At 41.8% G+C, this 17534-nt stretch overlaps 2 protein-coding genes across 2 annotated transcripts; both read left to right on the top strand.

Moving 5' to 3' along the window:
* Positions 1 to 1356: 1356 nt before the first annotated feature.
* Positions 1357 to 11426, top strand: lztr1 (leucine-zipper-like transcription regulator 1). Its single transcript, XM_022198176.2, has 19 exons — positions 1357 to 1987; positions 2083 to 2145; positions 2218 to 2274; positions 3403 to 3482; positions 3591 to 3699; positions 3862 to 3945; positions 4034 to 4091; positions 4192 to 4331; positions 4421 to 4622; positions 5820 to 5930; positions 6042 to 6134; positions 6231 to 6326; positions 7873 to 8062; positions 8166 to 8335; positions 8479 to 8762; positions 8984 to 9133; positions 9810 to 9915; positions 10032 to 10112; positions 10563 to 11426. Exons 1-19 carry the CDS (start codon positions 1836 to 1838, stop codon positions 10677 to 10679), a joined length of 2343 nt encoding a protein of 780 aa, XP_022053868.1. The 5' UTR covers positions 1357 to 1835; the 3' UTR covers positions 10680 to 11426.
* Positions 11427 to 11530: 104 nt separating this feature from the next.
* cldn26 (claudin 26) lies at positions 11531 to 13956 on the top strand. Its single transcript, XM_022198187.2, has one exon. It carries the CDS (start codon positions 13075 to 13077, stop codon positions 13729 to 13731), a length of 657 nt encoding a protein of 218 aa, XP_022053879.1. The 5' UTR covers positions 11531 to 13074; the 3' UTR covers positions 13732 to 13956.
* Positions 13957 to 17534: the final 3578 nt, after the last annotated feature.

Genomic DNA, 17534 nt, shown 5'->3' on the forward strand with positions numbered 1-17534 from the left:
GTTGTAACAATAACTAGAAGGTAAAGAACAAGTGATAGTACCACTAATCAGAGCCACAAAGACCATCTTTCTAAAAGGCACCACAGAAAGTGCACTAAATGCACAATCTGACTCTGAAAAACAGATGGGCAGGTGCTTCAGATTTGCCATTCAGATTATTCTTGGAAAATTGAGTTTCCGTGACAGCTCAGACAAGGGAGGGACATTGCATATATCCCTATGCCTATCAGCACTGACTTGGGGTGAAGGCAGGGGACATCATGTACAGGTTGGCAGTCTCTTGCAGCGCTACATACAAAGACAAACAAGCACACTTACATTTACACCTACGGACAATTTAGAATTATACAATTTAGAAGTTATCCTCAGCCTATTTTTGGACCTTAGGAAGAAGCCGGAGTACCCCGAAAAACCCACGCATGCACAGGTAGAATATGCAAACTCCATTCAGAAGGATCCCAGGCCCAGGTCAGGATGCGAACCAGAGATCTTCTGGCTGTGTAGCTGTCCACTGGTCCACTGTGCAGCCCAGTGACATCTCGCCAGAAATTTGCGCAGCACTGGTACTTTCAATGCTGAGAGAGATTCAATACATTCTGAAAAATAAAGATGGACATTCAGAGTATGCAGAAAATAAAAGATTTGAAACTCAGTAAAGGAAAGTATACTGACTTTTGTTACACCAAGTTCCTAATGTAGGGCCTGTATTTTTAATACAGTAAATCTGAAATGTTTTTTTTTTCATTTTAAACATGAGCAAATACATATCTGTTTAACTTAGAAGTAATGCAATTACTCAAAGATGATAAAAATGGAATCATTTGACATTTAAGTCATATTGTGCATTTTGTTTAATATATATAGGTTTTAAACATAGCCATTATGGCTAAAATTTCAATGAAGACATCCTTCATAAACAATGTACCACTTAATTGCTTTATTAGGTGTTAATAAATACTACTACTTTACAGAGCAGCTGCAAGCCTTTATTACGAATGACATTTGAGTTGTCCAAACCCATTTATGTTTGGAGGGCACAGGACCAAAAGCCAAACTACATTTGCATGCATGTGCACAAAGGAAATATTATTCTAAAAACATACAAAATGCCATATACGTAAAGACTGTCTAGTGAGGCTTACATTCAGTCAACTTAAAATGAGAAATCTGTAACCTTTAATTGAATAATAAACTACATTCATACCTGTTGGTAAATGATAACTCTGACTCTTTATTAATGCGTTACAATCACATTTATTTCTTCACTACTAACAATATTTTTGACAGTATACAACCAGTGTTATGTCGTTAAGTAGCCTTTTTTGTTTGTTCTATGCCTAGGATGTTAAGTGCTCAGCAGTCATTGGGGGCGTGGTCGGACCATAGAGCTCTTTAAGGACAGCACTCTTGTTTTGCAAGATTAGTTTCTGCGGCTAATGCTTCTCTACGAGCTCACTTGGTTTGTATTCATACCAGGACTGAAATACTGAACCGGTTAGTGTATACTTTAGTTTATCATTAGCAGGTATCATTTAACTTTTGATTCGCTGTAACTGTTGCGTGCTCTGCTGTGTAGCAGTAGCACAAAGCTAGCTAGCTAGCAAGGGCTAACTATGCGGCTAATGTTGGTTATTAGCATCGCTAGTTGCTAACTGTTAGTCGGAAGAGCGCACTCTCTGACCTAAACAAAGCGGACTTTAGTGTTGTCTACATGAGTAATAACAATGAATTAACGTTGGTAGAAGTATTAGGTCTTAGGCTGGCGGACTGGCATTAGGGATGTGGTTAGCTGAGGGTGTCCCTGAGAACTGATTCAGCCGGATGAGTTAGCAAAAATGTCCTGCAAATCCACCAAAGTGGCCCCGAGTGTTGATTTCGACCACAGCTGCTCGGACAGCGTGGAGTATTTGACGCTCAACTTCGGCCCCTTTGAAACCGTTCATCGCTGGAGAAGACTTCCTCCGTGTGATGAGTTTGTCGGTGCAAGGTAAACTGTTGACAGATGGGCAGACGAGGCATCATAACTACCCCTGAACATTTACTGTCTTGTATTCACCATGGACTTCATGTGACTTCACACAGGCGCAGCAAGCACACTGTTGTGGCATACAGGGATGCAATATATGTGTTTGGGGGAGACAATGGGTGAGTACTACCAGACAATGACAGCATTATTTCTTTCTGTGCAGTCAGTTACACTTCTGTGTCACCCCACAGGAAGAACATGCTGAATGATTTACTCCGCTTTGATGTGAAGGACTGCTCCTGGTGTCGGTAAGACTGAAATATAAATCCACAGAGAACATTTTATGCAATTAGAGAACAATTTTCAAAAATAGGCTTACCAGCTTTTGCTTAGACTCAAGTATTTCACAGTGTGACCCGAGCAGTTGGCATTTACGGTAGTGAAGTTTCAGGCCCACTCAGTCATCAGGACTACACCTACAAACAGAGGTCCTGCATGCTGAAGTTTGTAGATCCATATGAAGCAAGCAAAGAAAAACAGCACTAAAATAATGCAGAGCAGAATTAGACCATTACCGACTGATTGAAAATTGAAAAAAGAAGACATTTTGGTTACACCTCAAATTGAGCCCTGAAAACACACTCAGATTTTACTTTTACTACAATCCCAAGCGCTGAACCCCCAGAGTCCCTCAGTCCCTTCATTCAGGTGATCCTGAGACTTGTCGATCAGATAACATTCAGCACTGATCAACCTTATACCATCACTGATCTCCAACCACTAAACAGAGTCAACAGGATTCAAAGCAAAGCTAAAAACAAAATTCATTACTGTCTGGCTGTAAGCCATCAGTATATATTGGCAGAATATCTCTAATTGCCAGAGATGGAAAGCAGAGACAGATCACGACTGAATACAGACTTAAGGGCTAAAGTCTGGTGATTCAGAACGGAAAACACAGGATGTAGTGACGAGCAACAGAGGAAAGAGTCTGTGGTCAGAGATGCACTGTTACAAATGCAATGATTTAAGACAGAAATACATGAAATAGTATGATAATCCCAGACTTCGCAGAACTAAGCAACAGATTTTAAGAGACTCATTTACAACATTATTTAATATGAGATTTGTCTTGACATGCTCTATTATACAACTGGCACACATACAATTTATATTTACTGCTTTTTGACTTGTTTTTCTCCTGTTTTGTTCAGTTGTAATCGTATTCATTGTCTTTATTAGCTTTTTGCTTTTTGTTTTTCTTATCCCGTCCTCGATCTTTTGGCAATATTGCTATCGTGATATTATGGCAATAAAGCATATTGAGTTCAACTAAATTTACTTGACTGCAGCCTCTGTAGCAAAGCAGCCATAGGAAATATACACATAGATGGTAAAATATGATTTAACACCAGCTTATCATGTGTATGTTGCAGAGCTTTCACCACTGGAACTCCACCTGCACCCAGATATCACCACTCAGCTGTGGTCTACGGCAGCAGCATGTTTGTTTTTGGTAACTTCTTTTAAGATCATCATTTTCAAAAGCAAATGTCCTTCATTCTACTCTTTTTAGCCTTATTCAGTTGGGTTTGGTGTAATATTTGACTGTGGTATATTTCAGGTGGCTACACTGGAGACATCTACTCCAATTCAAACCTGAAAAACAAAAACGACCTTTTTGAGTACAAATTTGCTACAGGGCAGTGGACTGAATGGAAAGTGGAGGGCAGGTAATGTATTGCAGGTTTTTGTGTGTGTAAAGCTGTATTTCTTGGATCGATTTTCATATTTATTGTTTCAATGCCGGAGAATCACTGATTATTTGAAGTGAACTTTTGGTGGCTTCCTTTTCGATCAAGCCCATATTTAGCAGTCATATGTCTGTGTTTTAGCTTGCCAGTGGCCAGATCTGCTCATGGGGCCACAGTCTATAGTGATAAACTGTGGATATTCGCTGGCTATGATGGAAATGCCAGGTATGTTTATGAATGTTTTCTTTTGTCGCATTCATTCATTAGTTGATTTTTGGTGCAGAAACTTGACTGACACCATTTTTCTGTGTAGGTTGAATGACATGTGGACCGTCAGTCTGCAGGACCGAGAACATGCCTGCTGGGAAGAGGCTCGTTTTATGCATTTCTATGTTTGAAGAGATCATTCAGAGCGAAATGCTTAGAAGAGGCTTGTGATGATGTCTTTATTTGTGACTTTGTGTCCATCAGATCGACCAAAGTGGGGAGATCCCTCCATCTTGCTGCAACTTCCCAGTAGCTGTATGCAGGGATAAGATGTTTGTGTTTTCTGGCCAGAGTGGAGCCAAGATCACTAATAACCTCTTCCAGTTTGAGTTCAGAGGCCACATGTGAGCAAAGTCTTTACTTGCATAGCTCAGTCTCTCCTCCTGCACCTACTAGTTACAGTTACATTGGACTCGTTACTTCGTCTCCTCAGGTGGACACGCATCCCCACTGAACATTTACTGCGGGGCTCCCCTCCGCCCCCCCAGAGACGTTATGGACACACTATGGTGGCCTTCGATCGCCACCTCTATGTATTTGGAGGTGCTGCTGACAACACGCTGCCCAATGAGCTGCACTGCTATGATGTGGACTCCCAGACCTGGGAAGTGATCCATCCCAGCCTTGACAGCGAGGTATGAACCAAATACGCTCACAAGGAATGGTGTCAATAGGCTAGGGTGACCATATTCTGTTTCTCTGAAAAGAGGACACACTTCCAGCTCGCACGCGGAAAATTTTCAATTCTCAAACTCCGCCTTTCAGAGCGTGTTTCCAAAGGAACCATTCAACGTGAATGATAAATACACTGGTCTGTGACGCGCTCAAGCTAGGCAAGATCAAAAACTCGGACATTTGAAGGACTTTATAAACGCCGGCCGGACAGCCCCTCAAAAGAGGACATGTCCGGGCAAAAGAGGACGTATGGTCACCCTACAATAGGCATGAAAGTGGGTGAACGAAATCACAACTAGAAAAGCACTCAGAGAGTGCAAACCTCCGCCAAGGATAGAGAGGAAAACAGGAAACCCATGCAGTAAAGGATCATGAGCTGGAATCAAACCTGCATCTCTGACACAGTTCTGTTTACAAATCACCTTCTTAACCAGCTGAGCTATCTGGACACCTTGCTCCAATTTGTTGGACGACATACTTACCTATGATGTTTTTGTCATATTTTGGACCACATACTAAAACATACTAAAAAATTCAAAGTGATCCAGAATCCAGGATCCTTTCCGGATTGCCACCAAAATTAAATCAGCTCTTCCTCTTACCATAGTCTACATCCCCTCAAAATTTCATCTTAATCTGCCCAGGAGTTTTTGAGTTATCTTGCTAACAGACAGACAGACAGACAAACACCGGGTGTCACATAACCTCCTTGGCGGAGGTAAATATGTTTTGTTGAGATCATGGTGCACCTGTAGGTTCCACCCATACTGTACAAGACCATTTTAATGGAATTGGTGGATGCTAAATGAGGCAAAATACATCTGATTGTCCACAGTCAATTACAAAATATGTGTATTAAAGCCTTTTAAACTTTTTTTAGAATTTGGGTTCAACTACTCATCCCATGTTATGTGGGTAATTCTGTATTTGATTTGTGAAACTTAGGCTTCACTCAGATTCAGCTCAATCACCAGGCTTTGCAGGTATTTAAGACTTTGCTGCGGAATTAGTGCTTATCACAATAGTACAGTGCTCCTTCAAAGTCACTCTAGATATTCATTTGTTAGTGAATCTGACAGGTTCTTAAGCAATGCTTTTTAACACTTGCCATACAGTCCCCTACAGAAGCTGAACTTTATCTGTTTTTACCCCCATAGATGCCCAGTGGGAGACTCTTCCATGCTGCTGCCGTGATCCAAGATGCCATGTACATCTTTGGAGGAACTGTGGACAACAATGTCCGCAGTGGGGAGATGTACAGATTCCAAGTTAGTGTTGAACAAATGTTTGTAAATGTGTTGCATCATTTGGAAACTGTCGTCAAAAATCTTACCTGTCATGAGAAAAGATATCACACTGCTGTTGAAATGTTCTTGCAGTTCTCATGCTACCCAAAGTGTACTCTCCATGAGGACTATGGCAAACTGTGGGAGAACCGTCAGTTCTGTGACGTGGAGTTTATTCTGGGCGAGGTGGGTGAGCCTGGGACAAACCGCAGACTGATGTTTCAAGGTGACTTTCACGTGATCCGCCTAACACGTACTGACTCCTTGTTGTTTTGTTTACAGAGAGAGGAGAGAGTCTTGGGGCATATCGCCATAGTGACTGCAAGATGTCAGTGGCTGCGGAAGAAAATCCTGCAGGCTCGGGATAGACAGCGACAGGTCAGAACTGTGCAGCAAGTACATCTTTTTTCCTCTGAGACAGCATGAGACTGTCAGTGTTGTACATTTGAAAAAAAATAAGAGGAATCAGGCAGAGGTATTTGTGGTTTATGTCACTCACCTATTGCACACAGTGGAAACAAGTAAAACACAAAGTCAGTGATACCGAATTGGCATAACCTCCAGTTGTAGTGTGTCCAGTTAAATATCAGGCGGATGTAAGCTAATATAAGACTTAATTTGCACAAAGCAGAGGAAATCGGTTCTAACGAAATAACTCCCATTGAGCAAGGATTCAGCTGTGTCCTTCTGTCACAGAATGTATTAGAACCTTTGTGTTGATAATGTTGAAGCTGTTGTTAGCTGAAATCTGGATAAGACACAAAAAACAGTCGAGTTTGAAAGTACAGGCTTTCCCTTGCAGCTTCCTCCTCTTTTTCCTAAGCCCTTCCCACCAGATGAGCATAGGAAAATGTGTACACTTCATATGTGCATATGACACTAACTTAGTGACCTTTAAATAACCTGCACCAGTAGCCCTTCTAGTCATTCATCTCACTTATCTTGGTCATGGTGGTGATCCTGGTGCCATTATGTAGCAGCAGTTCTGTGAGAACTTCTGTCCTGTTTCCTTTCAAAGCTAGTAGACCTGTAAAGCCCTTTGAAATGACAGCAGATTACCTGTTCAGGAAAAGAAGAGCAATCTCAGAATCCAACTTGAGTTCAATGCAATAGCATGAAAGTTTTTTCCACCTCTGAATTTTTTTTGAACATATTTATTTTCTTAATTGAGTTGCTTTGCAGTGTAGGAAGATGTTACGAATGCTGGAATAGCACATATTTTTGCAGCATTTCCTGCTATTGAATCAGACTTTCCACCATCTAAAGGGAGGTGCAATCACATCTGAGTGTGGAAAACATCCAATAGGAACAACACCTCTGTCTGAAGAGACCTGGGATTGACTGTTGACTGTGATTGGCTAGATTGCTAAAAACCTGAAAACAAAACCAAAAAGAGACCAGAAGTCTAGTTTTACCTAAGACCACTTGAGGTAGAATATGCTAAGAAGTTATTGCAGAACAATGATGCTGAAAAAAGTACTGCCTGCTAGCTTTATTAAGTGTCACAATATTAATGCTGCTCTGAGTAATCAAGATTGTTTGGATACACACATCACTTCACAAGCCACTTCTTTTAGGATATTAACGAACTAAATTAGTAAATCAGTTGTACATTGTAAGGCTGCAAATGAAATATTAACCCAATGACTTCATCATTGTCATTTTCAAAAACATTTTTTGGCTTTTTTCTGTAGCTACTATAGTACAGTGTTTGTACAGAAATGCTACAGCAGCATGCAGTAAATACAGCAGGGGGCACTGGATGATTTTTTTAATAAAATAAAAATGAACCATGGTTGTAGGTGTAACGCAAAATCAATTTACTGTTGGAATACTGTGCACAATTGTAACAGTATGAGGTCACGTCTTTCTTCGTAGACTTGCACTGTTAAAGAAATGTGTTGCATTATTTGCTGTCTTGCAGAAGACCAAACAGGAGAGCAGCGAGGAGAGTGATGAGGGGGCAGCTGGAGGCCCGAGGGATATCCCAGCAGGCAATAGGCCATCGGGCACACAGCCGCTGCTGGAAGTATCCATCAGGGAAGCGGAGGCCCAGCCCTTTGAAGTCTTAATGCAGTTTCTCTACACAGACAAGATCCAGTACCCTCGCAGAGGTAGCTCTCTTCTCATGCTGCTCACGTTTTGATGGTATCTGCAGTAAACCCACTGAGAGAAAAAAAACATGGTAGTTATTCTTGTCTCTGTCTTTCTACACAGGTCACGTCCAGGATGTTCTCCTGATCATGGATGTATACAAACTGGCCCTTAGTTTTAAGCTTTCTCGCCTGGAGCAGCTGTGCGTGCAGTACATCGAAGCATCTGTGGACCTGCAGAATGTTCTGAGTGTTTGTGAAAATGCCAACAAGCTGCAGCTGGACCAGCTTAAGGTACATCCAGATAAAGCTGCATGAAAATCAGCTAATTACTTGTTTTTAATGACCTCCAGTGGTTGAAGTTGAGAGTAGCTTCAGTGTCGCCTGGCATCTGTTTCAAGTTCAAATCAGAAATGAGAAATGTGTTCTTTCTACAGGAACATTGTCTTAATTTTGTGGTGAAGGAGTCACACTTCAACCAGGTGATCATGACAAAGGAGTTTGAACATCTTTCCACCCCACTGATAGTGGAGATCGTGAGACGAAAGCAGCAGCCTCCTCCCAGGTTGTACTCAGACCAGCCAGTGGATATCGGAACGTCCCTGGTGCAGGACATGAAGGCTTGTCTGGAGGGAGGCGGCCTGGAGTTCTGCGACATTATTCTGCTGTTAGATGGTCACCCACGACCTGCACATAAAGCCATACTGGCTGCCCGTTCCAGGTAGAAGCAACACAGATTTAATACGCTGGTGTTTGCAGCTACATTAAACTATATTGTTGTGCCCTGATTAGGATGAGATAATATTATATTTGCATTTTCTGCTCCACTGACAGTGCTTTGAAGCTGCTTTTTTATAGACGTGATGAGATTTTCTAATCCTTGTTATCACGGTAAATTGCAGCTTAATGATGTGATTTACTTTTTATCCTTTTATTCCTCAGTTACTTCGAGGCAATGTTCCGCTCCTTCATGCCTGAGGACGGTCAGGTAAATATATCCATCGGTGAGATGGTCCCAAGTAAGCAGGCCTTTGAATCCATGCTGCGTTACATCTACTATGGAGACGTCAACATGCCTCCAGAGGATTCCCTGTATCCTTCTCCAACCGCTTTATGTAAATTTGCTAAAAACATTTCCCAGGAAGGGTCCACTACCATTGCCTATAAATATGGATTTTTTTCGTGAATTTAAAGGAAAGATGATGAAAAAAAATCAGTTTTAAGCGTAGCCAAAACTGAACATCATGCATGATAGGTTCTAGAATTGTTGGAAATTTGCTTTTACTGTTTCTGGCTCTAATACATGGTGTCATTTTGGCATTTTTTTTACGTAAAGATAACATGCCTTCAAACCCACAGGTAGGCTTTGGAATTCACAGGGTTCATAATAGAACTGCGAGCTCATTAAGATAGGACTTTGGGTTTAGACATAAGGTTGTAAGCATCTTTAGATATTTTAGGTTAAACTTGGCTCAAGTTAAGTTTAGAGATGGCTGATGTATGGTCGTAATTTGTTGTCACCAAGACTGAGGACAATACAGGGTCACAGGAAATGAAACAGTTTTTAGTATTTTAATAGGAATCACTGTCCTCATTGTCACCTGGTGAAATTTGCTTACGAGTTCCATTTAGTGAGAATTTGTTCACATAAAAGCTCTTTGCAAATGTAAAGTCACCACATGGATGATGAAGACACCCAGAATCCTGCTTTTTGCTGGAATTTTGCACTGAAAGAGCCCTTTTCTTCCCTTCCTTGACTGATAAACAGCTATCTGTTTGCTGCACCCTATTACTACGGCTTTTCCAATAACCGGCTGCAGGCTTACTGCAAGCAGAACCTGGAGATGAACGTCACTGTGGAGAATGTCTTGCAGGTATTTATGTTTTCACCCAGGGGGATCGGTGACCTAATTGGACAACACTGTCACTTGCCCTCTTTTTTTTTTTGATGCAGAATGAATCATTTCTTCACAATGTTTCCCCCCCTCAGATCCTGGAGGCAGCAGATAAGACCCAGGCTCTGGACATGAAGAAGCACTGCCTCCACATTATTGTCCACCAGTTCATCAAGGTGGGTGGGCTTGTATCCGGAGCTCTGGGGGTTTGCTGCCCACTCACTGCAGCTGAGCTAACCCTCTAGTCCTGTCCTCTTTGCGGGAGACTGACACCTTTGGCCTCCTAGTGGATCATCCTCCATCTTCTACGTAGAGAGGAGACTGTTTACAGACTCGGCCGGCTGTACAAGCACCTCATCACATAACGATGAGGGTCACAGTGGCACTCTGATTATTGTTTGTTATCCAAAGAAACAGCGAAGCACTCAATTTTCACTTTGCTTCACTGGAGTGTTAGCTCTGCTGTGAATATTTGTGTTCAGCTTCGTTCTGTTATTTTCAGTTTTCATGCATGAGCGATCAAGTGCTGCTTATTCCCCATTTTGCTCTGACTGACTCATTATCCTGTCTTAATTTATGGCTCATTTTTTCTTTTTCTTTTTTTTTGTTCTCCTCCCCTCCCAAAGGTATCCAAGCTCCCCAATCTGCGGTCTCTCAGCCAGCTGCTGTTGTTGGACATCATTGAGTCTCTAGCTACACACATATCAGACAAACAGTGTGCCGAGATGGGCTCCGATATTTAGGATGATGACTCCGAGAGCCGGACTCTCTTCTCCTCTCACAGAAGCCATAAATCGCTGCTGCGCCTACTTCTAGTCATTCCCTCCTCCCCAACACTCGGTGCTTTTGTTTTCGTTGGGCTTTGCATGTCTCGCACCTCCATACAATAGATGCCTTTTATCCACATTTCAATACCTTGTTCATGTATCTCCCTCTGTCAAACCAGTGAGGAAACCAGATTCTAGCTTCGTAAATGATGTAAAATTCCCTTTTTGGTTTAATTTGTCATTTATTTATTTCATACACACAGAACTAAACTTTTGCAAGGTTTTATTCTGCTCAGTATTACTTACGGCATTTTTAAATTGCTATGCAGTTTACTGTATGAGTTTATTTATGTGACACTAGAAATGTATCCCAGATCTGTTCAGTCATCTAAATACAGTGTATCCACAATATACCTTTACATATTCATCTAAATCTGTATACATCACTGTGTTACTCTCTAGCGGGACACAATTAACAAGCCTGGATTAAACATTATAAGGAATCCAAATAATTACAGAAACTGTTTGCTTTGTTTAATGTTGTTGTCATTGACGTCACGTCTTTGTAATACTAATCACCTCTTAAATTACTAATAGACAACTTCTCTTTAGCCATACAATAGAGAAACGTGTATTTAGTGACATCAGTATGCTGTTATTAAATAATTACCCATATGGGTTCCATGCTTTTAAAGCCTTAATAAATCTTCTCATACAAAACAAGTCATGTTGCACTGAGACTTTATGCCCCCCCTGAACTCTTGTGCCTCTTGTGAAATGCAGAACTAATGGAGGCTGCATTCCCTTTAAACCCATTTTCTTAGAAAGTCCAGCATGCCTCTTTAGCCGTCCATTTTCATTTAAACTGCCTTTAAATCGTCACCCAAGCAAAGAAATGCCTACATTATATAAGCTTCAGTGTAAAGCTAGAGTGCAGCCGCATGCTCTGCTGGCTTTAGCAAATTCATCTACGACCTCTCAGTAGTCCAGTTCAATCAGTCAATCCGTCAGTCAGATAATTCCAGTTTATTCATATAGCACTCTGTAGATTGCTTTACACAATAAAAACAAAACAAAACAAAACAAAAAACAGAATAGTGAAATAAGACCGTAGCAGATCAGATTATGAAATTATAAATACATTTGTTAGTCCTGCTTTTTACATTTATAACAGTTTAGTTTAAAATTCGAACTGATGGTTTCTTCAGAACATTTCTATAATTACAGTGGATTTAACAGATATTTTCATACCGGTACAAATGTGGAATTCTTAACAGACCGCTGCCAGAAGCTAAAGCTACTGTAATTTATGCACTCTGTGAAAAAGCTGAAGGTTAAGCCTTGACCTTTCATCAAATTAGCCTCGTCCATCTGTGGTTTCAGTTTCCACAGATCTGCAGATGATAAGGTCAGACAATGCTCCTTGGTTTGGGTGAATACCTATTGCATTTGCAGAGATTTTAACATTCCTTACTGAGTTACCTTCATATTTAGTAGGTTAACCCTTCTGAAATAAATTGCAGTATCTTACAGATTATTTTTTGAAATACTTCCATTTTTAAAGCATTCAAGGCAGACAGGCCAGCTTCAAACACCAGTCTGACTTGAATAAAATGGAGAGTATGTTTTTTTTAAAGTACGTTTTATTCATGGGAAAGAGAAAAAGGTTTGACCCCAATGCTGAGCCAGTAGATTGAGTTTTCTGCGAGCTGGCAGTCAAACTGTAAGATCTGTAAGGACCCACAGTGGAATTCACAAAGTGTTGGGCTCCTTTGGACTGTTGTAGGGACCGTTGCAGTGAGCACAAAGTGCTATTCATAGTCCAGATATTTGAGACATTTGGCAAATCAAAGGCTACCCCTTTGATTTCTTTAGAGTGTCAATGTCTTTATTAACAGAATGCCAAAGTCTCTACAGTGACTTCTGTGTAATTGCAACTTTGACTGATTTTCACAGCCGCACACAAATGGTTTGTTGTACTATTGCCTGTGGTAGCTTTTATTTCTTCTTCAGTGTGTGTGTGTGTGTGTGTGTGTGTACCCCCCATGCCCAGCGTGCTCATGTTTCATTCATTTAAGTTCACTTGTATGCACACACAGCGCAGAATCCCACTGGACGTATCTGGTTTCATTAAAAAACAGAGTTCATTGTTCACGGTGATGACATTGAACACTGAAGCGAAACAGTATGGCTGTTGTCATGCCTCAGTCCTGGATTATCTCCCACTTATCAGGTGCGTTTTATTAAGGACGCAGCAGAAGTGGGCTGTTCAGGTCTGTCCGGTAGGTGGGACGGGCTACTGAGCCACTCTGGATGTCTTATCCTGAAACACAGACCTGAACACCGGAATCACCACATTTGGAGGCAGAAGATGGTTTTTCTAACAACTAAAATGATGCAAAGGACTGCATTGTTTGTGACGGTTGGAGGCTTGGTCACATCTCTGATCACCACCTTCCTTCCCTTTTGGAAGACGATGAACTCTGATCTGAATGAGGTGGAGAACTGGTTCTCTGGACTGTGGCACACCTGCCTCTACACGGAGGAGGTGGGGATCCAGTGTAAGGCCTACGACTCCATCCTGGGACTGCCGATGGACCTGCAGATCTCCAGGGTGCTCATGTCGGTGTCTGTTGGTACTGGAGGTCTAGCTGTGCTGGCTGCCTTCCCGGGTCTGGAGGGGGTTGAGGTGTGTGTGGGGCAGCCTGGCATGAAGAGAGGCCTCCTGATCTCCAGTGGGGTGCTGTCCTGTGTGTCGGGGGTCACAACTCTGATTCCTGTCTCTGTCGTGGCCTACACGACTGTGGTGGAGTTCTGGGACGAGGGGTTTCCAGATGTGATGCCTCGGTGGGAGTATGGGGAGGCAATGTTCTCCGGATGGTTCGGAGGTTTGGCCCTGCTCATTGGAGGAACCCTGTTCTTTGTTGCTGTGTGCATGGGGGACTTTGACCGGCGGCCGCCCAGTGTACCCAACAGCCCACAGGTGAAGCACAGGACACAGCACTACCTGAAGACTGAGGTTTTATAGCTTAAAATATGTAATATCTGCACATTCATGTTCTTCATATGGAAGCCTATCAGCACTTTTCTGATTAGAAACACAGAAATAGAAATATGAAAGTTATATGTGCGTTTTGTCCATTTCTTGCTGCCTTTATTTCTGAAAGTCAAACATTCCTGTCTCTGTTCAGCAAAAAGTGGTGCAACTGTAATGAGGCTGGAAATGATTTATTAAAGTAATGTGAGATAATAAGCAACTGCAGTCACTTTCATTCTTATGAAAATCTGCAAAAAAAAAAAAAAGGACAAGAAGGCATTTTATTTAGCAGTACACATTCTGTAGAGTTGAAATATATTTTTACTTAAAATACAGGATAATAACGACAGAAAAATAACTCTTTATTTACACTCTTTTCAGCAGAAAATGTGAATATACTTAAGATTTACAGCTATACTTGTGATACATGCATTTTATGTGGATTTAATGGAATTATTTTATCCTGGCAACTTAAAAAACACATACTACGCCTCATGCATGGGTCAGTACAGTGAGGAATGCTGAGTGATCCGAACAAGCATGAAAATACCCAACATTGATGGCATTCAGGGCCTGAGAGCCCACTGCAGGAGAGAATAGTTTAACAAGAGTTGCATTCCAGTGCTGCAGCTCTTCTGTGTTGTACTTCGTTTCAGGGAGGGACTTGGCTCCATCAGCTCCTCTTTAGTCTTGAATGCATTCTGCTGTGTGCTGTGATGAGCTGAATTTGTTAGTCAGGTGTTTATTTATGTCACAAGAAAGTGCAGAATGATACAGAACAAAATGTTGAGATGAGTTTGGCTCTGCAGTGAGGAAGTCCAACTGGCTCCTTCGCTTTACTCACTGTTGAAGTCTAATTATCAGTCAGAATAAATCTATCCTAATAACTGCTGGCATTAGTATTTTCTGGCAAGCTGTCGATTTTACATTTTAGCTCATGAATGATTCATTCACTTCTCTTTCCTCCTATAATCTGGGTTTTTGGATGCTGCAGCTCTCCGGCCTCTGGAGCAGAGAGTCCCCTGTAATTCAATTAAACTGAGTGATGTATCAGTGATGTGAGGTGGCGCGCCCTGCACACTGGGAGAGCCCGATCTGTCATCTTGTTGTGCACGTGTGCACCGCTAGCTTCCCCTTAAACATGCTTTTACATGTGCTCAGGTGCACGCAGAGAGCAACACAAACAGGGGTGGACTGGGACAAAAAAATCAGCTCTAGCATTTTTGGCCCAGACCAGCCCATAACATTATCGGTTGACTGAATCAAGCACTAATTTTTGAATGACAAAAAACTGACAGAGAGGTCATATTTTCAGAACAAAAATTCAAAAACATCCCTAGAGACCTATACAAACTTGTTGACAAAAAAAAAATGCAATCCAGTAGAGCAGGGGTATTCAACTAAAATTCAAAGTGGTCCAGTCTGAGAAAATGTATTAAAGCAAAGGCCCAGAACATCATAATGTCAAACCTGAATTAGCTATATGTTGGTGAGGCTGGTTTTCCCTCCACTGGTTACGCTACTGATGCAGATGATGTACTTCATGTTCTCGGTCGGATTTGGTCAAAGCTCAGAAAAAGAGTCAAAAACGTCAACAAAAACCAGGTCGGGAGCGATCAGACGTGGAAGAAAGCTGAAAAAGAGAAAGTTGCAGCAGGAAATGTCAACTACTCGAGTCCTCCATGACACTTAAGTTTAGTGAGTAAGGTAAGAGCGGAAAGGGAGCTGCCACTCGGACATCGTTCTTCCACTCAGAGAGGACCTCTTTCTGCTGTCGCTGCTACACATACTGCCCTAGCTGAGCTTTTAGGTGGAATATTCCTTTTAACCAGCCCCTCAGGTCTGTGAGGATTTGGGATGGAATACTCGGTTAAACCAACATTTCAGGTGCATGTCCAGGGATTTTTGGTGAATGTTCCTTTAAGGTGGATGTGTGATGACCTTGTAGGTGGAATACTTCCTGAAATCAACCTTTTAGGTCAACATTCAAAGATTTAAGGTGGAATATTCCTTTAAACCAACCTAAATTTCATGTTTTGATCATTATCAAGCGAGAAACCTCAATCCAGACTCCTCATAATGACGTTTGAGATTTATGCTGTTGTTATTTGTTTAGTCCAGACTAAATGACAGAAATCCACAACTGTAATTTTATTTCAGGACTCGGTTATTAAATGTCAAAACAATCCATGTGACTCTAAAAACTCAACAGCTTTACAAACTCTAAGATTAAACTCTGCACAAGGATCCAAAATTAGTTGGACTTCGACATCCATCCATTCTCTACACACCACTTTATCCTCACTAGGGGTGCTGGAGTCTATCCCAGCTGACTCGGGCGAAGACAGGGGACACCCTGGACAGGTCACCAGTCTGTCACAGGGCTACATATACAGACAAACAATCACTCTCACTTTCACACCTATGGGCAATTTCGAATAGCCAATTAACCTCAGCATATTTTTGGACTGTGGGAGGAAGCCGGAGTGCCCAGAGAAAACCCATGCATGCACAGGGAGAACATGCAAACTCCATGCAGAAAGATCCCAGGTCCACCCCGGGATCTTCTTGCTGCCAAGCGAAAGTGCTAACCACTACGTCACTGTGCAGCCCACTTCTACATGAGAGCTTTAATTATTCTTCATCTACTTCCTGAAAAGTTTGGTCAATAAAAAAGACAAAAACTAATATTTTCAGCTGAACTAACGACAGAATTTGTGATTTTTCTGCTCACATGTTGTGTTGTTGTAAACTTACTCTTTCAAATAAATAGCCGCCTAACCCCCTGGAAACCAGCGTTTGTCCTGTTTTTGTGTCGCTCCTCAGAGACCATAAACAGCCGGTCGTAATGTTTTTTGAGCAACACACCATACTATGACGTTTTTACAGTGATGGTTCTTCTATGAAAACAGTTTGACATGTTCAGGCATTTTTGTGTGAACACTCAGAGGTTTCAGGTCTCAGAAGGTGGATTTCAACTTTCTCTGTTAACTTTCTGCTTCAACTTTAAACTAAATTTATTTCACTAAGCCAGCCCTCTGGACTTCCAGTAAGCTGTGTTCCTATTGGCTGTCCATGTGGCTGCTTGGTGTTATCAGGAACACCTGAGCAGCTCAGTGTCTTCCTGCCTTATGTCTGCTGTCAAAAATTTCCTCTGCTTCTCTTCACTGAACCGGGTTTGGTTTCGTTGCTTTAGTTTGTTCTTTAGGCGTTAGCTTGCAGCTTCCATCAGTAAAATCGCCTTTAATGTGTTTCTTGGTGTGTTTTAGGGCTTTGTACTGGATAGTTGTCTTGGTAAATGTGGTTCTTTAGCCACAGTTAGCACATGGTGCTAATGTGTGCAGTGATTAGTGAATTTGGTGCAGCTGAGTTGTGTCTTTATCTTGGCTATAGTGAGTCTTTAGAGGTTTTTGGTCAGACATTCTATATTCTTGTTTGTGAACCAACGTTGGTTGTCCAGAAGCGACCCGTGAAATTTAAAATGTCATTACAATATACTGATTACAGGTCTGGGGGAACCTGTTGACCAGCCCCACTAGACACCGGCCCACCGGGAGAGTGCCCGGTATGCCAGATGGCCAGTCCACCCCTGAACACAAACACACTGACACTGGAGTGGATGTGCACATGTCAGCTGTCAGCACCCTGTAGAAACACAACTACACCATGTGGCCATGTTTGAAATCTCACGTGAACTCATTCTGAAAACAGAGCAAAATGCTTTGCTACTGCATCCTGAATCATCATCCTTTGTCACTGCTGCCATCATCATTTCCATAGAAATGAATCTGCTA

Source organism: Acanthochromis polyacanthus, chromosome 7 (genome assembly GCF_021347895.1).
Source record: "Acanthochromis polyacanthus isolate Apoly-LR-REF ecotype Palm Island chromosome 7, KAUST_Apoly_ChrSc, whole genome shotgun sequence".
Lineage (NCBI taxonomy): Eukaryota > Metazoa > Chordata > Actinopteri > Pomacentridae > Acanthochromis > Acanthochromis polyacanthus.